This window comes from Varanus komodoensis, unplaced genomic scaffold (genome assembly GCF_004798865.1).
Source record: "Varanus komodoensis strain SLA01 unplaced genomic scaffold, ASM479886v1 scaffold17, whole genome shotgun sequence".
NCBI lineage: Eukaryota > Metazoa > Chordata > Lepidosauria > Squamata > Varanidae > Varanus > Varanus komodoensis.
In genome coordinates this window covers 9,093,644-9,115,238 of record NW_025335505.1, presented here as the reverse complement: position 1 = coordinate 9,115,238, position 21,595 = coordinate 9,093,644, and the positions used below count along the sequence as shown (strand labels likewise).

Sequence of the window (21,595 nt, the reverse complement as noted above, 5' to 3'; positions counted from 1 at the left end):
CCGATGAGAGGGAGCAAGGGTAAAAGACAGGAATTGAGAGGGTCTTTGTCTTTTCTGCCTCTTCTGGTGTCTTGGCAACCCGTCTGGGCAAAGGTCTTGGAAGCAGCAGTGGGGAGGCAGAGCAGGAGACCTCCTTGAGTGTATCATTACTACGTTAGTTAATAAATCAGATTTTTTGCTCTTTTATGTGCCTTGCACATGCATGTATCTCACATGATTTCCCATCATTTGATACTTTGCATCTCAGCCTATGAAGCAAACCTATGGAAAATATTGTGTTCACATCATGATGTGAAAGCTCCATGTGTAGCATCTAAATATTAACTGCTTGAGCACATTTGCAAGTCTCAGGTTTCCATTTCATCCAAATGCATATGTATCAACCACCCTGAAACTATTTGAAGCAGAATTGTTATATAGCACGGCACATTGCCTGGGAACACTATAAACTGCATGGTTAGCGTAATGGCACACATACAGTTTAGTTCCAACACCAATGCCTATGTGTGAGTGGGGCTGTGCCAGGTAGACCCACCCACCAATATCCCACAAATTACATAGCTCCTACCTTTCATGCTTACAGCACTAATGTCTGTTCAGAGGGCCCTATGAAACCTGATAGTGCAGGGCTGTACCCCATGCAGAGATTTTGTGCATACAGCTGAAATTGGAAAGCTGTGTCCATGGATGTTAGGGGAGAGGTTATATAATAGGGGTGAAATTAGTGACCCCTATTACTTGTCCGGCTCCACAATCAGCTCACAAGGTAAACTAACCCTTTTTAATAAGGCTTGCATAATCCTGAACAACTAATCCAGATCATTTGTCCAGGTTTTTTAAGGCCAAATGTTAGGAAAGTCCAAATAAATCCTCAAATAAAAGGATATGCTTTTGCATGGCCTTTAATATAAAATCTGGCAGCCATGCCTTTACTCCCGCATCCCATCTGCAGGGTTTTTCCTTCCTGGTTCCTTCTGGCCTTTCAGATAAGGCAAGTTCCTGGCAGAAACAGCGTTGAAACAATTGCCAGCTGCACTTCCTTTGCAATGTAAAAATACCTAGCCAGCTCATGCTTTGTCTTAAGGAATTCTGTATGGTCTGCTCATTCCCAGATGCTGGATAAACTGGGGTCTGTAATGGAGCACTCATTCTCCTAGGCTATTCCATCACCATCAACATTCAATGGGTCATCATGTTTTTCCTGATGCCTAAAAAGATTCCTCAATATTTCTGTATTATTCCCCATTGTCCTCACCTTCTCACCCATTCAGAATCTCATCACTGCCTTGAAACTATGTACATGACCTACAACTTTAAAAAGCTCTGTGTTCTAGAAGATTGTAGCCAGTTCGGCACACTGGCTACCTGACTGCAATGTTGTTTTTTCTCTGTCACAGAGGGGTCCCTGGGTGTTCTGCCAATAAATTGCTGACACTGAGCATAGCATCTTCCTGCATACATTCTTCTGGTTCTGCAGTTCCAAGATTTCCTGACAGAAACTTTGGCCTGACACTAAATCAGAACTGACCAGATAATAGAAAAACTGTAGGGAAGGAGAAAGGGGAAGCAACAAAGAGCTCATTCATAGCAGGCCAAAGCATAACTTAGTACTTCAACTGACTCTGAATTACCCTTACATTGAAATTAAATTAAGATGCTAGATTAAGATGCTAAGGAGACACTCTTATTCATATATATATATATATATATATATATATATATAGGCAATGAGAAAAAGACCTTCATTGTTTAAAATGCTTTATTGGGTGCACTTGAAGGTAAATGATCAAAGACAATTAGTAGGAACGCAGTAAACAAAAAATGAAATTGCGGTACCACTCTAGCACATTAAAGTTGAACCCTAGGCAAGCTCTTTAAGAAAGATTCTCTTTTCCCAGTGCCAGAAACAGCATCTAACAAAGGCTACACAGATTTGAGGGTTTTTGTTATTTCAGTAACATTCAGTATTATAGCTCCATAGGTTTTTAAGGTCTGAGGAAATAGCTGTGAGCATTGCCCTAATGAAGCCAAAATTTCAAATTAAATCAATAATCATGGATAAGACATGAACTGCATTATTTTGGAGACATAGTAAAAAAAACTATGTACAGGTTTAATGATGCATATGAAATTTGTATTTTGGCAAATTTAATTTGAGGAATGACATCATTCAAAAAGTAAATCGTATACCCTGCTTGGCATATGAAACTGCTTATATTTCCTTTCAAGTATTTAATACTTTGGTTTCTTCTACAGAGAAACATTAGTAACAGATAATACAGATCAGAATTTTCTTAATGATTCCTGTTAAGGAGAACAGAATCTGCCAGCAAAAACAATACTGCGAGTTTTGTTGTGCTTAAAGAAGTAAAGAAATGGATGATCAGCTTTGAATTCATCCTTGTGTTGCAGGATCCGGTATCCAGGTACATCACGGGCATCTGCCCCGTCTTCAGCTACTTCCAAGCAGACTTTGTGAATGACTTGTGACAAAATTACCCCTTTGGATTCTGACATCTCAGAGAAATCTGATGCACTTTCGTCAAACATATGGGTCATGCCAAGGCTTTCCAAAATAGGCTTGAAATCATATTCTCCTTCCACTTTAAATTTGGGAAGAAACACATTCACTTTTGTGTTTGCCATCACACTTGGATTGGTCCATTGCACTAGCTTCTCAGCCGTGAGCTCCTTCTCGAGCTGAAGTCATAAGAGAAGAAGGCAATATTTTAGGGTTAGGATTAGAATATTTTTTGTATGTAGCACATGCCACATTGGCTGGGGATTGTGGTGGCGCTTGTACAACACATCTACAGGGACAGGTTGCAGAAGACTGGGATGTAACAAAGTTACAGCAGTTTCTCTGGCTAGGATATGTGTATCTTTCAAGTGCTACCATCCTGGAGGGCCACCACCAGTTGCAAACCCCTTCATACTGTGCTTAACAATGAGTCCATAATGTGGAGCTATAGGCATATGATGATCTACAGCTGGCCTGAACTTATGATTCCCCATGCTAGGTAGAGCCAATCAGCCAGTGAGGGAGGCTCACCGAATCCAGGAGGTTTGCCTGGTACCACACAAGCATTTAGGTTGTCAAGCATCAGGCAAGACATATTACACAGATGAAGGGGTCCATCTGGCTTGATAAGTCACAGTTTGTGCAGGCCTGATCTGGCCATGCAATGGCTTTCTGTGCGCAACTCATTTGGTGTTGACAGTTGTCATCAGCTGAATTGCTGCAACATCAATGCAACATCATGACTTCACCGATGGAATTCCACTTGTTGTTGAGAAGTGAGCTACTGTTTGCTCTGACAGTAGATTTTGCACCTTTGTGCTGGGCAGTCGCTAAGACTTATCATTGCAAGATGGTGAACATAACATCTGCAGACACAGAGCCAAAAAGGAGCAAAGACCTCTTTCGCTCCCCTCTAAACAGACCATTATGAAGCATTTGAGGTTGAGAATAACCAACTGCAGGTGTTACCTCATCCACCAAAGGGATTCCTACCTGTTCCAGCCCAGTGGTGTCATCCTCTATATCCTTAGGCAGTAAGATGAGCATGCTTATGTGCTTGTTAAAACAAGGAAGTTCCAGAGACTTGACTTTTAAATCATTTATGTAGCCTAGGCAAAATGTTGCTTCCAGGTTCATCATCTGCACTGGCTTGGTTTCAGTCTGTAAAGAAGAAACAGAATCTGGAAGGCGTTTGCTTGAAAGCCAGAGCTGTGGTTCAGGCTGCCTGCTGAGTCTATGTGCGTTGAAAGTGCACCTTGAAGGGGGATTCTGCTAAACTCTTCTACAGATATAGACAAGTCTACAAAACAACTTTAAGCAATTCTTTGGTGGGGGAAATGCTTTTAAACTGGCTTTGCTTTGATTAACATTCTTCACACAGAAATTTAAGAAACCCACTCTTGTGCAAATCAAGGAACTGTACTCTTTGGCTACTGTCGTGCAAGCAAGAACTTTAATTTTGGCATCTTTTCTCATAAAACTCAGGCAGAAGCTGGTGGAGAAACACTATTAGGAAGGGTTACCCTGTATAAAAGAGCTATAACTCGACCTGACCCCAAACCATCTCTCTGGTGCAAGCTCAATCGTAACATACTGAAGTAGCCATCTGCTTGCACAGCCTTATAGCCAGCCAGGTTTAGGTGCATGATGACCATCATGATGCCTTCTAATCTCATCATATGCTCTGTATGAAAGGAAACATAGGAAGCAAATCATGCTTTTCCCCATTGCATTAGTCACATAGCCAGCTTGTATCACAGCTGAACTGGATGTCTATTTAGAGCAGAACTGGGGTCATGGGAACTGAACCAAAGACTAGTTTAAAGGCTCAGAAGAAATCAACAGTGTCATAACATCCTCTGCACTTGCTAATGCAAAGGAGGAAGACAGTGGATTGCAACTAAACTATATCTTTCCAGTGGTGGATAATGCTAGCGCAATATTGTTAAGGTGTCACCATTGGATTCTGGTCAAGAACTTGCAAGTAATATTTAATTTCTTTTTTTGAATGTTTTGGTGAAAAACATGACATGCAATTATTTTGAGTAGGAAAAGCTTTCTTGCATACCTTGTTTATTCTAAAAGGACATTCCTTAGTTTGTCCCTCGGGAAATTTCTTCATCCAATTAGTTATAAAATAGGCTGCATTGATGAGAAGGATCTTTGTTTGGTCATTGACACTCCCCTCGATCAAAATGTTCTCCATTTTACCTGTAAACTCATCCACAAGAATATGTCATGAGAAGAGTATCCCCCAAAAACCTCAGATGCAGCCCAAGTTAGCACCTCCAGAATCATCTAGATCAGTGGTGGCAAACCTATGGCACTTGTGCCGCAACGGGCACACAGAGCCCTCTCTGTTGGCATGCAAGCCAAGTCGCCCCAGCAACCGAGCATCGGATAACAGTGCACATAGGGGCCATGCGCACACTTGGAAAGGAGCAGCAGCACCAGGCGATGATGTCACGAGCCGCGACTCATTAACCATGACTCGTCTGAGCTTTTGCATGGCTGGTCAGTGCGCTGCCAAGGATATATATATATTTGCTTGGACTGAGTGTGAGTTGTTTTTTCTAAACTAACCCTCACTATTCAGGTTTATTGCAGTGTTGGCACTTTGTGATAAATAAGTGGGTCTTGGGTTGCACTTTGGGCACTTGGTCTCTAAAAGGTTCGCCATCACTGATCTAGATCTTCAGGAACCTGTTAGATGTTCTGAGAGACACCAAGACTGCTGGTTGCAAAAGATGTGGCCTATGGGGAAAATATTCCCTTGGCTAACTAACTAGATAACTAACTAACTGCAAAACTAACTGCAAAAGATGTGGCCTATGGGGAAAATATTCCCTTGGCTAACTAACTAGATAACTAAGTGTTTATGGTTTCTATGGTTTGCCCCAAGTGTATTACACATACACTTAGCATAATAGTACAGCTCATGGTTCGTGGAATGCCCTAGAACTCATATTTTAGGGTTGGGGAAAAGCCCTGCTGGAGACCTTGGACAGATTCTGCACACAAGGTAAACAACACTGGGCTAGATGAACCAAAGGTTTGATTCATTTTATGTTTGTTTCCAGAGGACTCTCCTTATCTACTTTTTCCTTTCAGGTTTACAAGGAATTATTCATGGTGCTGAATGCCATCCCCGAAAACAGAAACATCAAGACCGCAAGGTATCATGAGCAAGCAATAATTGAGAATCATACAGTTTCAAATTTTGTGGGAAATTCTGTTTAGCAAACTGATATGTGAGGCTGCGGACTTAACATATCAACATACACCATCAGGTTAAAAGAACACACCAAATGAGAAGCATTCCCAAGAAGGAATGAAGATTCATATAGATGGTCACCATGTTCAACACATACATGCATGCATGCACAAACCCTTTCTGTTTCCACTTAGCTCCGTTTCAGAGCCAGCTGAACCATAACAACATATATGCGATTAGCAACTGCATAACATACTTTGTGTAAATAGCTTCAACTCTTCCATCCCACACTGAAGGTCCTGTTTGGACTGAGGACCTCACACCTGCTATTTATATTGAACAGAAAGCTTCCATTGGCATCAGAGCTCTTCTTTCAGAGGAAATAGTTTGCCAATCACTGCAGGGGCCAAAGGGATGAAGCCATTCTCACTCCTCCATCAGTGCTGTCTACACTTAAAAAACATTCACAGAATTGCCTATTGTAGGAATACAGTCACTTTCAACTTGTATTTAAATGCACGTTCTCTCGCATCCACAAGCACACACACAGTCCCTGTGGCACTATAGCTCTACCTTCAAAGAGAAGGAAGTGTTCTTCCTATATTCAGTGTTCTTTCTATATTCTGCCACTTGGGGGCACTGGGAACCCAGCATTCATGTAAGGCTAAGCTACCTTATCTCAGGTCTCCTGCCTTAATTATACTGAAAGCCTTCAAAGCTTATTGATTGCCAATAGAAAGCATTCAAAAACCACCAAACATCTATCATCCACTTGGGTAAGGTTGTAGATTTTTTTAATTTAAAAATTTTTAAAATACAATCCTCCAAATGTGATGATGATGAGTTTGATCACTCTGAAAGAGAAGGCTGTCAATTTTATTTTTTTTTTTAAATCAGGTGAAGTCACCTCATTAATATGTTGCAAGAAAAACAACAATATGTCTTGTGGTACCTTAAAAACAAATGCATGCTTAATTGCATAATGTGTTAATATGAACTAGAGTCCATCCCCTCAGAAGCAAGGAGTTTTATGGTTTTAGCTTTAGTTCAATGGATTGGGGACCACAGGTATGAATAGTTCATCCAGCCTGATTGAAACTCCTGGCAAGATTGTACATTGGCCCGGTTGTGCAAATGCCACCAGCATGCACATGGTGGCAGTGCAGTATTATTTCTCTCCTGTGAGTAGGCAAACCTGGTCACTAACTCTAATTTGCCATTGACATTAAGCACCCCCCACCCCCCACCCCGCTATTCAGCAGCAGAACAGATGAGCTTGCAAAGCTGTGGGACTGGGGCAGCAAAAGAAGCAATGCAAGGTTGATAAAGTTTAGGGCCAAGCAAGGTGCGAAAGAAAGGTCCGTTGGGAACCAAGAGCATCATTTAAGAGTTGACTTTGCCTATTAAAATGTTTATGGTAAACACCATCTATATCTATCTGAGGAAATTAGAGTTCACCTCTGTGTATAAAAAGATGGAATAGATTATTAATTAAAAGGGCACTTGCCATCCGTAAGATCAGAAACGGATTTGTTGATTTGCAACCTGGTGTCTTCCATTTTGTCTTTAAAATCTACTTGTTCAAATTCCGCTGGGAAGGGTCGTTTGACAGAGCTGACAAATTCCTGCAAGATACAAGGAGCCAAATAAAAGCCCTGATACAAACCTTTCCTTACCTGATGTACTCCAGATGGGGTTACACTTCCTATCATTCTATGGCAATGCCAATGGGAGTTGTAATCCAATATACCTGGAGAGCTCCAAAGTGGGGAAGGCTGTATAACGCTGAACCGAAGTTCCTAATATTGAGCTGTATTTGGTCAATGCTCCAAAGCGAAAGCCACCTTTTTGAGGAAACTAAATTTTTACAAGCATTTTTCCCCACTGTAAGTTGAACTTTTAATTACTCATGAGATATGAGTTTCATTCAGTAAGATGCCTATAATTACCTAAATTCTATGGCTATCACAATGAATAAAATACCACTTCAAGATGAAAGAACAAAATTCCTGTCTGCCTTTGTCATAAGAGGACCCATCATTAGGACTGTTATCATTGTTCTGTCCCAATCTTCCAGAGTGAATGAACAACAGATGCAAATATTAAAGTCTTTCCACATACCATTTTCTATTGCACTGAACCAAACTCATGGCCTTTGTCATTTTGCGAACTGATGACGAAGGTCCTATTACATAACACACGTGAAGCATTTAATGGCTGACATACCACAGGCCTGCACAAATAGTGAGCAACTCATCAGGATGCAGTCCATCAGCCATGCGTGATAGCCTACTAGGGTTTCTCTATATCATTTTTTTTCTGCTGTCTCCCTGGGACCACAGAAACAAGTTGTCAAGCAGCAGGCAAGACACGCTACATAGCAAGTGGACTGCCATCTGTTTACTGTATATGGTATGAGATGTTCCCATATATGTCCATGTAGAAAAGTAAGGTATATCACTGCACAATATATTCCACCTGTTATTATTGGCTTGGATCCAGGATCAGCCTTCCATGGACAAGAGAGTCCTACTCATGGAAACTGTATCTGCCTGACTTTGAACAGCTCACCAAAGTCGACAGGCTCCTCCAACCCTCTGCATAGTATCTTCAGGGAGCTGGAGGGGCTTCCATGTGGTGGAAGGGGCAGGGAAGTCCTCTTTTGCTGGTCCAGTTGCCTGCACCTAAATCCCCATCCAACCTATTATCATAATTTTCATCATGTTATAAATTGCTGCAAATGTATCACCTAGATATACCAGTTCACCAACATGACACAAAAGAAACAAATGCTGACAAATATCTTAAATTCATAATTATTTATGGATGGAGAGAGAAGGTGGAACAGCACCAGCTAGCAATGGCTGGCTAAGAGCTTGCAGTATGGGTGGCCATTAGGGATGGTTCCAAGTGGAGCTTGCAAACTGGTGACCTGCTTCAACAGCCACAAACTGTGGCAGGCCAGGATTAGGCAGGAGGCTTTTCTGAATCCTTGGTGCTCTCGGCTGTCATTCAGAGTCACGAGCTACAAATGATTTAATAGCTTTGGAGTGCTGAAAGATTGTGAACTCCTGAAATGCCACATGCTGGTGCCAGGGTGGAATTCTTGGCATTGGACCCCAGTGCAGTTTCTGCTTGGATCCCTCAGGGATCTTTCCTTCCTCATTGTAAAAAGTTTATATTCCTACCCTAAGACTTTATATTCTAGAAGGTTTACATTCCTGCCAATGCAGGCACAGCAGGATTGCTCATGCTGAATTCTAGCCACTGCTATCCTGCTTTCCTCCAGGCTCCTGGGATCAGGAAAAGTTCCCAGGGGACTGATTTTTCTTGTGAACAGACAGACTCCAAAGAAACTAAGATGAGAAAAGCACAGATGTGGTTTTGTGTATGTTTCATGCCAAAGTACAGTATTATAAAATAAAGCAGCTAAAGCGCTCAGTTGGGGTATATATACTGTATTGGCATTATATCAAAGAAGAGGTAAAAGGGGGATGCAAGGATGAAGATGATGATGAAGTATTCTGAACACTTACAGTAGTTATAGTACACTTTAAAAATACCCTGATATTTTCTGAGTACATGTGCTTTTAAATTGTCTTCCTATTTCTTGAAAGGAAACCTGTCACTACAAATGGATTTTCCATGCCCTTTTGACAGCTAAAAGGCTGAAACTGCAACACTGGAAAGATAAACAATCACCTCCAATAATGCAGTAGAATGAAGACTTTAAAACATTTTCAATATTTGAGTGGGAGACATAAAGATGCCACTCCCAACTGGATATATAAATGAATATTTGACTTTTTTGACATTTATGTATAATTATGGATTTTGGCTGTTATTTGGATATTTAGATAACAGTACCTGTTAATTTTAGGAAGGCAGTTTTTGTTTCTCTTGTTTTGTTTGGTGGTGGGGGCAAGACCATTTCTTTCATTTTCTTTTCTTCTGATGAAATTCCCCATAAAAGTAAAATTAAAAAGCTACAGTAATTTCTTTGTAAAAACCCACAGTGAATCTTGTGCCACCATAAAGGGCAACTCATTTATTAGGGAATATGCTTCCATGACTGGGAAACGAGGGAAAATTAAACACAAGTGGGAATTAAATGGCATCAAAAGGTAAAAATAATGTCATATGTGATTGGTGACCCTCTAATGACAGAAAGCCCTTCGGATGCAGCAGCGGTTTTCATCAGCAGAATGGGAAGACAACAATTTTGAATTATTTGCTCTCCCATCCCAAAATCTGCTCCAAAGAGTTGGGGATCTTCAGCTGGGAAGTTGTGCAAGGTACTGAAGAGAAAATTATCAGAAATCACTTCCCTTTAAGCTCTGCTAACGGAAATGTTCATGACCTTAAAAGTCCTTCTGTCAACAGTAGGGTGCCTAATGGATATACCCCATAGTGTGTGACAATTCAGTCTCACATCCATAATAAAGTCAACAAGTAAAGCTAAGCACAGTGTCTGAGTTGGGGTGTAGATCATATAACACATCTCACAAGATAACATCCTCATAAAGCAAACAATAAAAACATATATTTAATAATGCCAATGTTGATGGGAAGTGGGGAATTGTGCTTCAAATTTCAAATACATTGATGGTTTAGCAATCTATCATAATTGTACATAAGTAATAGACAAGGAAAGAAATGTCTGTTAACAATTTATTATCTTCCTTAGGTTTGGGCTAAGATTTTTGATTAAAAGTTTGTAAGCAAAATATTAAGAAACTTTTGCAATAAGAAGAATTACATTGGAATTTAAGTTTGTGTTTGTGTATGTATATATAAACCGTCCTGAGACACTAGTAATGGGACGGTAAATAAAAGCTTTAAATAAATAGATTATCAAATCAAATCCAGATGTTTACAATTAAAGATACATATAATGGTAGAGACCATACTAATGGGATTTCAACCATAACATTCAACCAGCTAGCTCCATGAAAAATAACAGGTATCTTTTTAGCAGCTTACCGTATTAGGGTTCAGAGACTTTTCTACAAACAACCGTTTGACCAGTTTCAGTGAATAAAAAGAGCTAAGCTTGGACACATCAGTTGTTATTGTTTGGAATCCGAAGGGAACGTCTTTGACATTTTCTAAATGAAGGGCCTGTTAACAAACAAGGTTAAACATTGCTTTCAGTAGAAGTCACCGGAAATACAGATCTGTCGGGATGAGGCAGCCCATCACAAGGGCCATTCTGGATCCAGTCACTGGCATTTCTGCTCAGCATTCTGTTCCCCCAAAGGCCAACCAGATGGCTATGGGAAGCCCATAAGGAGGGCACACAGGCAAAATCCCATGCCTGCTGCTCTTCTCCAGTTACTGGTATTTAGTCTCCTGCTGGGTTTGACCCTGGAGGGAGCATCGTTTAGCCACTGGTAGCATCGCTTCTCATGAATTTTAACATCCCATTCTAAAGCTTTCTAAGTTGGTGGCTGCCACCACATCTTGTGGAATCAAGTCTGATCATTTAACTTTATGATATATGGATAAATGCTTATTTGTCTGGCCTGGAGGAACCCAGGTTCTTCACAGAAACACAGAATCATAGAATAAGAGTTGCAAGGGGCCATTAAGGCCACTGGGTCCACCCCGTGCTGTTGCAGGTCACCAATTTACACCATCCCACTCAGATGGCTGTCCAGTTTCTTTCTGAATGTCTTTAGTGTGGGAGACCCCCCCCCCAACCTCTCTAGGCAGCTGGTTCCACTGTCGTATTGCTCTGACAGCAAGGAAACTTTTCCTGATATATAGCCTGAATCTGGGTTGTCACAGCTTGATTATTCCATGTCCTACACTCTGGTTTCAGTTAGAAGAGATATTGACCTTCCTCTTTGTGACAGCCTTTGAGGTACTTATAGAGGGATATCATATCTCTTCTCAACACTGAACATACCCAGTTCTCTTAGTCTCTCCTCACAGGGCAGTGTTTTCAAACTATGAATCATTTTTGTTGTTCTCCTCTGGACCCTTTCTAATTTTAATGCATCTTTCTTAAACCTTGGTGCCCAGAACTGGACACAGTACTCCAGATGGGGTCTGACTAGTGAGGAGTATAGAGGAGCTACTACTTCTCATAATTTGGAAGTAATACTTCTATTAATGCATCCCAAAATAGCATTTGCCATTTGGCAGCTGCACTGCATTGTTGACTCATATTTAGCCTGTTGTCCACAATTACTCCAAGGTCTTTTTTCTTGTTCAGTTCTGTTGAGCCACATATTCCCCATCTTGTATCGATGCCTTTGTTTTTTTTTCCTAGGTAAGGACAAGTAAGGACAGTAAGAACAGTAAGGACAAGACTTGGCACTTGTCCTTACTGTTGCTTTCAGCCCAGAGTTCAAGTTTATCAAGATCACTCTGGATCATCATCCTTTCTTCTAGGGCGTTTGCTATTCCACCCAGTTTTGTATCATCTGCAAATCTGCTTATCTTTCCTTGTATTTCCTCATCTAAACCATTAATAGCCTTCCTCCAGTTTGAGAAGGTGCCATTGAGAAGCATTCTTTGTGTCTGATTTAGTAGCCAGTTTTGGATCCATCTAATAGTTTTTCTATCTTGTCCAGTGTTTGCTAATTTTCTTATCAGAATGTCATGGGGCAATATGTAAAATTGCCTGTGTTATCATTGCAAGAGTTTGTCCACTAACCAGAGTGGGAGGGAAGGAGTTAATGCTATAGAAAAATATGAGACCAACTTCTCTGCTTGAGCTATGCCCTTCCTGTCCCTTCGCTCCTCCCACCTCACCTGGAAAAGCTGAACCTGTATATAACCAAATATACGACAGTTCTTGGATTATATGGAGAGGGGGACCTTTCTATTTACTTCTATTTACAGCTCACATAATTGTATACACCTCTGTCATGTCCCCCTGTTGCTTGTCTTTTTTCTCTACTAAGTAGTGCCAAACATTGTAACCTTTCTTTCAAAGGAACTTCCTCCACAGCCCTCTGATCCTTTTAGTTGTCCTTTTCTGACTTTTTTCCCAGCTCAACGGTACAGCTTGATGTGTGATGGCCTATGTGCCAATTGCTGGGGAACTTGGGTGGGGTGGGGGTGTGGTACTCCTATCCTGTTTGTGAGATCCTGTGGGCACTAACCTGGCTACTGCATGGACGGAATGTGGGACTAGATGGAGTCTCAGTCTGATCCAGCATGGGTCTTATGCTTGCATGCATGTATGTATGATCTCCCCTGCCCTTTCTTCCCCCTGGAACTCAAGACGGCTGTATGAAGTTCCCAGGTGGTCTCCCTTCCAAGCTCAAGCCAACCTCAGGCAGACTTAGTTTCAACATGGTGGATGCCTTACATGCCTTCAGACAAGGAAATATTTTGACTTGCCCAACTTTTGTTTTTATCCCAAATACTTTCAAAGGTAAATATTGGTACAGCCCTGTATCTTATTGTACAGTATTACATTCTGTTCCACTGTTTCCAATCTTGCATCTGAAAATATCCTCTGTGGAGACAGGCCAATGTTTTTCTACTAATTCCCACCTAAGAAACATGTACAATGTCATTTGAATGTATATGGAGGGGTGCTGTCAAAAGGTATAAATAAGACAAATTCAACTTAGGCAAATAAAGGGATATTTATGCACACACCATTTTCATAGCTGTGTTACCTGATGTCCAAATTAAAGGCACACTTACCTGTTTCATTTGGTCTGCTGTATCACCTTTGGCAGCTTTGTATGCAAGAGCCAGAGAAGTTGAAGTGCAAAGTGGAGCAAAAATAATATTAGCAGTTTTGTCCTTTTCAGCTAATTTTTTGAATACATCAACTGCAAAAGCAGTGTTTGCAACTTGTACGGCATCCATTGCTGTGGTTCTGAAACAGAAAAGATCGATGTATTGGTCAACCAATCAATCATCTATAAATAATTTCCATTAACAGATTCATGTTCAGCATACCAAACCCTACAATGGATCATGGCCTAAATATAATCTTACACAAATCTACTTAGAAGTAAGAGCCACTGAGTACAATGGGATTTATTCCTGATAAGAATATACATGATTGCAGCTTTGGTGTATTTTCAGAGTTCTTTAAGCCTAGAACCTTCAATCAAAGAAAAGTCTGATTATTTCAAATGACATTTGAAGTTTAGTCACTTCCAAAACCTTCTTTGCCTTCTTACAACTGTCAGATCACAAAAATCCAGCAACAACAGAGAACACAACAAATGGTAGAATTCTTCTTCTATACAATTTAAAAGATAAAATAGCCCTGACACAGTCCAACTTTGAGCTGAGTGGTAAGCAACCTGCAGCCCTCTGGACGTTTTGGCCTTCGGCTTCCATTATCATTCACCACTGGCTATACGCACCAGGGGTGATGGGAGCTGTAGCCCAAAATATCCAGAGGGCCACTAGTTCCCATCCACTGTCGTCTCTCACAGTTCCAAAGCAAGTCCTGAGAAGGTGGGTGAATTGAATGGAGGGAATGGGGCCCCATGAGAAGGTCTGCGTAAGGCCTGCTGGTGTTGGCCCTCCTTTGTTCCATCCCATTTGGCCACCTCCATGGGTTTGTTACTGATATCATTTTGGCTGTCAGGAATATTTGTGCAAGTTCAGCACAGGAAAGATACCCAAATCTAGTGGCTTGGACATAAATATTGCATAATTTTGTGTAAATCTGAGTGCTAAATTTGTGCACCTGCATTAACTGCTCCATTACTGCATGTTATTATACGATGCTTATACATAGATAAAATTCCCCTCCATCTATTTCACCGCTATTAAATTTCAATATATTTCTGCCCTTGTTTTAGAACTGTCTGACTGCAGTTGACTGAGGAAAATGGTGAGATATAGCTATGTTTGGGACTATATCTCAAGAACCTTCTCAAGAAACTTTACAGGTTATCTCAGAACCATTATGCACTGGGAACCTGAGTTGTTCCCCACTGGAACCTTCAAAGGCCATATCCACTGACATCCTTGCCATATTCTCCCCAGTCATTTTCTCTTTTCCCATACTGCTGGACCAGATCTGCCACCTGGAGGAACTCAAGAAGACTCCACAGACTGGATGTGAGACCTCCAGATTAGGCCCCCTGCTTTAATGGCTGAGCAGGGACATGTGCTGGAGGTTTGAGTTAAGTCTCCACTCCTGGGCCCAGCCTGCACTTTTGTAAAGAAATGCAAATGTTATAGAAGGCTAGCAAGCCTCCATTGACCCTCTTCCCAAAATAAACCAATCCTGCATGTATGCTATGTCCCTTGATCCTCAGAGAAGAGAGGATAATATAATAATATTTAGTAACATTTATCCTGGTGGCATGAGCCACCCTGCACTCTATGGAAAGTTGAAGAACAAATAGGGCTAACCAATCAATGTAACAGTTTGAGACGGGTGGGTAACAGGGAGTAGCTGCTGGACTGAGATCATACAGCACTGTTGGTAATATCTCTGTGTGGAGTAAGATAATCTGCAAACTTTCCCATTTGGAAAGCATGGCCCACATGAAAGAAAGAGGCCTGTGCTATAAACATTCTTTCTGATGTGCTCTGCTTTCACATGGTGCGTTTTTCCCCTTAGGAGTGTTACTTAAATGACTCTCCCTGTGAACTCGGTCGCCATGCTAGGAGGGGTGTAGTGAGTTCCACTTTTGAATCAGCTCTTCAAAGAAGAAGTCTGAATAGTTTCCTGAACGAGCAAAGGGTGCGGCATGCCAGACTGCAACAGAAATGCACGAACCATGCCAGTGTGTGATAGATAAAACCATAGCCAGAAAAGCCCCATTAACTTCAATTGTATATGCAGCCCATTTTTCCTGATGTAACATTCCCCTAGGAAAGAAGCAGTGGGCAAGAAGGCCAAGGCCTCTTCCATGGGAACGGTGGCATTCAGCAATCGGCCTCAAAGAAGAATTCTAATACGGATTCCCAGTGAACCAACATCCAAAAGGCTCAACTACTCAGCCGTTAGTCACAGGGAAATCTCAAGTGGGGTGGAGCCAGGGAAAAACTGAAGCATGGCCACAGTGAAGCGGTGCTGAGTCAGCACCTCGCAAATTGCTCATGGCACAGCGGCATCCCTGAAGCACCGCTAGTTTGCAATCCACCCACAGGAAATTAACATGTCTAGCATGAGACATTCTGCTTGCTGAAGTTTCTCTTTGGAACCTCCTTTAAAAATCCTGTTTAAGTTAATTCTTACACCCTGTTGATACATGCCCACGGGGGGTCATTCAATATCCACTTCACCACACACTGTTACTGTTACTGATAAATTGGCAGGTGCTCACTTATCTGAAGGCCTGTATGGGCAAACATGGATGGCAAGACATGGAGAGCATTTGGGCTTAAAAATACACTTGGCATTTTTACTGGTATTCTAATGGCTACTCGCTGGCATGTCACAGGCTGCTCACCTCAAGCCATCTTCCATGAGCTATTTCTGCCATTATATCCCAGATTTCTCCAGACCAAGGTTTTACTATCTAGCATTCTTCTCCCACAGTGTGCACTAAACTTGTGGTTCTGCTCCACAGGGGGAAAGGAGCCATTTCAAAGTGTGAGTGTGGGAGAAAGCTGGACAAACCAATAAGCCTTCAGTCACTTTCCCACTTCCCTCTGGAGAAGTGGAGAAGAAAGGCAATGCTGCTACTTCCTCCCCCGCCCCCTTTGTCTTTTGGCAAAATAAAGCTTGCAAAGTCTTTCTTCTTGCCTCAATGAATTGAATAACTGTCTGGTTTTCACATCTGTTCACAAATTAATCAGATTACTTTCCAGAAATAAATCACATTGACTTCAATGGAGTATGAATGTCAGAAAGTCAGCATGGGAGTGACACTGCAATCACTTGCCCTCAGGTAGAGGGAAGGGAGGGCGATGGGCCTAGTGGCTTCACTCCACGAAGGTGAGAGAACGGCAGCTTCCCCAGCCCTTCCTTCCCCTTCCCCTTATTTTTGCAAGGAGACAGAAGGAGCTGACTTTTTGTTTCTTTTTTTAAATCTTGACTCTTTGCTCATTTGTACTGGTGCCCAGTTAATGGAGTTTAAAAAAAAAAAAAACATTTACCTGTTCCCATCCTCTGTCCTGTCCCACATCCTGCTTCTGGAATTGTATTCATGATCTTGTATTCAACTGTATACAAGATCATGTTTTCAACAGAGTGGAAACTATGCCATATTCATTCGTTTGCACCCCAGCTGTGATAGATGCATTTGCCTAAATGTGCCCCCTCATAATTGGAAGGGGCTTCTTTAGTCTGGAGCTCAGGTCAGTCCCAGAGGTGTTTTACATGCTCTGATTGAAAGTGCAGCTGTTCTGCAGCCACCCAGGGTGTGTTTGTAATACATTATGAATTGGGAGTACACAGATCAACACTGTGTACGTTGGTTACCACAACAGTTACCACATCCATTCATACAATACTTGTTCATCGCATGAGAAAGATTCAGCTTCCCTGAAGGCTGTCATGCTGGTGGAGGATTACTTTGTAGGCAGGGCAGTTCTAAAGTCTTTGAGAAATGGCAGGATGGAATAATTAACTTCAGCTACTTGGGAGAGTGGGAAAGGCTGGCAGGCTGCGATCACTACAGGTAGAGCACCCACGGCCAAATATTCACATTGCTCTGACAGAACGTGAGTCCTGGCAGCACCGTTGCTGCCCTGGCTGCCAGAGTACTGCGAAACACCGTGGACCACATGGGAGAATCACACCCAGCAGCTGCATGACCACCATCGTGCCTGCCATGCGAGTATCATTAGCCCTGCTTATCTGTACATGGAATAAGAAGCATCCACAGGACAAACTTCTCCTGGGTGATCTGGGACTTCTCATCTTATACCAGCAGCACAGGAAGGAGCAGTGTTGATATGGCTCCCACACCACCCAGACAATGGGCAGTTACAAAATTACACCCCTTCCTCCCACTTGGGTATTTTCCTTGTTTGAAGAACCTAGGGAGAAATGCATCATGGTTTGGAGAAATCCCTCCAGACCCCAAATCTTCAAAAGTTTTCAGTATCAGATGTTGGCCACTTTGATTCTGTCTGGGATTCTGAATCCAATGCACATTCCTATTTCAGAGGTGGCCACGCATCCATGCCCTGACTTGCTGAGCTTTAGCAAGGCTGCTGTGCCATGTTCCTCCAGGTCATTCCTTGGCATCACTTACTTGGTAGCCTGCAAGTCAACATTTTCTGGCAGCCCTTACCAGAGATAACCCAGATATTGTCCAGGTTGTCTTGAAAATAAAGTGATCAAGATAATTTTACTTTCAGAAAACTCAGAATGTACTGTTGCAGATGTAACACAACAGCAGATGGGCTCACAGGCCCAGCTTGCCAGGTCCCCCTTTGGGTCCTGGCTGGTTCAGAATGATGTGAGTTGCAGTCATTTGGAAAGTGCTGGCATGAGCTGGTCCCTTCCCTCTTTCCTTCTGGTTGTCAAACTCAAGACAAACTTTGAAGGCCAGCTGAAATTTAGCAGACTAGAGAACAGCATGTACTCTGAATAGCCTTTCACCAGAGCTGAGGGAGAAGCATCTGCCCATGCAAAGAGAGGAATGAAAACTGGAAACTCCTCCTCAGTTCCTCCCTTTCAGTAAAGCTTCTGGCTTCAGGAGCTGGCTGTTGCTGCTGGAGAGCAAGATGGCAGGGAGAGCAAGGACCTTCTAATTGTGCAGCCCATGCCGCCTGTCACCTCCTTGCTGAGTCAGGGACTGGGTCTCACGTCTGCTCCTCCTCCCCTCCTGAAAATCCTTCCACCCCTTCCAAAGCAGGCTGCTTTCCATGCCTTGCCTGAGAAACTTCACTAGGCAACCTTGAAACTTCCAGGTTCTCCTCCACCCCCACACCACCCTCTCCTTTGCCTCAGCTTCAGAATCAGATAAATCTGTCTGGATAGTCCGAATGGAGCAAGAGACAGGCCCCCTCTCTGCAGGTACCAGGCTGGGGAAGCCTGTCTTAAAGGAACTGTCTCCAGGTGGAAGATCTATTTTTTCTGTGCATCTATCCATCTATCTGTGACATTTCTGTGCCGCCCAATAGCCAAAGCTCCCTGCACTTTACAACAGCTAAGACCATAGCATACAACATAAAGTTTAAAAGCACAGTATAAAATAGAAGCAAAAAATAAAATAAAACCAAGTGAGAGTGAAGACCTTTTTTTAAAAAAGATTTCAGAATAGCTCTTTTGTTGGCAAACCCATTTGTGGTGTTAAAAATTAAAAAAAGTTAAACCATTGGGAAGGGATAGGTGAGATGCCCATGCCTCAGCCATCAAAACTCTCTCTCTCACACACAAACACGCACGCACGCACGCACAGGTAGCCTGGCTATGTATTTGCTATGAGCGGCTAATACTGAGTCTTGTTGGCGGCCCTCCAGGTGCTGCTGGCTCAGCTCCCACTGTGCCTGTCCACTGGCTGTGCTAGCCAGACCAGGTGGGGGCGGCAACCGCTTCCGGAGGTCACAAATTGCCCATCCCTGTTCCATGGGGAATATTTAAAAGAGCATATATGTGGAGAAGAACATTAAAGCTGGAGAGAAAAACAACTATTCCCAGGCCCCCTGTAATTCAGATTCAGAGATAGGACCAATCTCTCTCTCATGCACACAAGCAGAGCGAGAGCCTTACTGACTTTTCTCACTATACAGGCAGCTCTTTGCCAAGAGAAAAGATGGTGGGGCAGGGGGAACGCCAGACAGGGATAGACAATGCGTGGCCCCCCAGATGTTTTGGACTACAAGTCCCATCATCCCTCACCATTGGTTGGGCTGGCTAAGGCTGGTGGGTGTTACAGTCCAAAAGCATACTGCTTTGCTGGCATAAAGAACCACTTCATTTGGGTGAACCGAGATTTTAGACCACCACTATGGCTGTGGGAACGGTAGGAACCCTGATCATGCTGAGGGTGACTCTCAGTTTATGCATCCTCCTCACTCCAAGAACCAGGCATGAGTCATTCAATTAACAGAGTAAAGAAAGATGTGCTGAAGACAGACACACGCCCATGTGGAAAATTTTACCTGGGACACAGTCTCTTCTGCAACTCCCAGAGTCCCTGGGTGCCCTTGGACAAAGGATCCTGGGCGATTCTGTCTTTCCATCCTTAGTGGATTTTTGGTGATAAGACAGAATAAGCGCGAGGTTAAAAGTTCAAGGTTTCATTGTCTGCAACCCCCTTGGGGGAAAAAATCCATGAATTTTAGTGCAATAAAAGCTTCATCTAAAAGCATTCTCTGCCTCAAACACACACCAATGCACAAAAGGTAGATCCAGCCAGATGGGTGAAATCATCTGAATAAATAAGTTTGTCAGTCTTGTTCCTCGGATGATTGTCAAAATTATTTACTAATAATGCAGTCTGCCTGAAAAGTAAGCTAGTAATTCTTGTACTCTAATAGCATGGTATGTAAAAATAATTTGCTTAGAAATCTCCCTACTCTCAGAAAAAAATAAGGCATACATTTCTGTGTCTCTAGTCAACATTATTTTATCAGGTACAGCCACAGACTTAGCTAAATTTTCTTGCAAACCGAAAAGGACATAAAGGAATGCAATAACAAACATTTTCCTTGTGGGGGGGGAAAAGCCTTTTTACCAAATGAACTCGTGCTAAATGAGAAAAACTTCCTATATTTCAGCTGTTCGGTTCTTCTACAAAGCTCTCCCTGCTGCTTCCATCACTCCTTTCTTCAGACCCACTGGATACTTCACGAGGAAACCTAGGCACTTGCTAGAAGATATTTAATAAGCAACAACAAACACAATCACTTACCTCCTGCACGGCGACCCTACTCACCGAACTGGAAAAAATGCTGAAATAAACACAGACCAAAGAACTGGTGTTACTGGTGACACAACAGAGCAGGAGGTATGTGCTAGCTCACCTGGACTCCGATGCCACTCCCTCTTTTGTGGTTGTTCTCTTTCTCGCGCTCTCTCTCTTTCTCCCTTAATCATGCTTCTTGGCAAGTTACCCATGACAGAAAAATGAGTTTGGGCTGAACTTGCCCAGCAGAAAGCTCCAAAAGGCCAAAACATGCTCCAGCAGGAAGCAGCCCTCTTATGAAAACTCCCGCTCCCTCAGGAGGATCTTGCAAAGAAGAAGTTTGGCAAAAGGTTCAGGCAGACAAACTCATGTGTAGTCAGAAAATGAAGAAATGAACAGAGATGTTGCTGTTGCTTTTGGCAGAAATGGAACTATGCCCTGAAGAAAAGAAAACGAACATCAGTGAAATAAATTGGATTGTTCTGCTTTCAGTCCAGCTCAGCCTCGGAAATGATACTAAGGTCATGTGAAGCAGCCAGAGATGGGTGCATGCACAGAGCTGCTGTCTCAGGTTCACAGCTTATCTCAGGTTTACCTAGATTACGACTGTAGATTTCCTATAACCTTGGGAAATTAAGAGTTACAAAATGCATAGGACTGAACATTAGGTGTAGAATCTTGTAAAAGCAAAGCATGATGTCTCTAGGAGCAAATATCCCAGTGCTAGATTTAAAAATGCCAATATTCTAGTGAAAGGGACTGTTAGACTGGAATCTGGCATTGCATGAAAACTGTAGCCCCATAATCAGTCTCCTTGCTTAGTTTTTGGGCAAATTATTTATTTATTTATATTGATTGATTGATATCCTGCCTTTTTCCTACAAAGGGCTCAAGGCAGCTTACATCATTCTCCTCCTCCATCTTATCCCCACAACAACCCTGTGAGGTAGGTTGGGCTGAGAGTCTGTGACTGGCCCAAAGTCACCCAGCTGGCTCCGTGGCTGAGCGGGGACTAGAACCCAGATCGTCTGAGTCCCAGTCCCATGCTCTTAACCACTGCACCACACTGGCTCTGCCACACCCCAGAAACAGTTGGAGTGGTTTGTTCCAGCA

At 42.5% G+C, this 21,595-nt stretch overlaps 1 protein-coding gene across 1 annotated transcript; it reads right to left on the bottom strand.

The window, feature by feature from the left end:
• Positions 1–1,886: 1,886 nt before the first annotated feature.
• SERPINB5 (serpin family B member 5) lies at positions 1,887–20,698 on the bottom strand. Its single transcript, XM_044426529.1, has 7 exons — positions 20,601–20,698; positions 13,404–13,581; positions 10,719–10,856; positions 7,243–7,360; positions 4,590–4,732; positions 3,515–3,682; positions 1,887–2,700 (listed from the first exon to the last, which is right to left on the bottom strand). The coding sequence occupies exons 2-7, from the start codon at positions 13,569–13,571 to the stop codon at positions 2,308–2,310; spliced, it is 1,128 nt and encodes a 375-aa protein (XP_044282464.1). The 5' UTR covers positions 13,572–13,581; positions 20,601–20,698; the 3' UTR covers positions 1,887–2,307.
• Between the last annotated feature and the right edge of the window lie 897 nt (positions 20,699–21,595).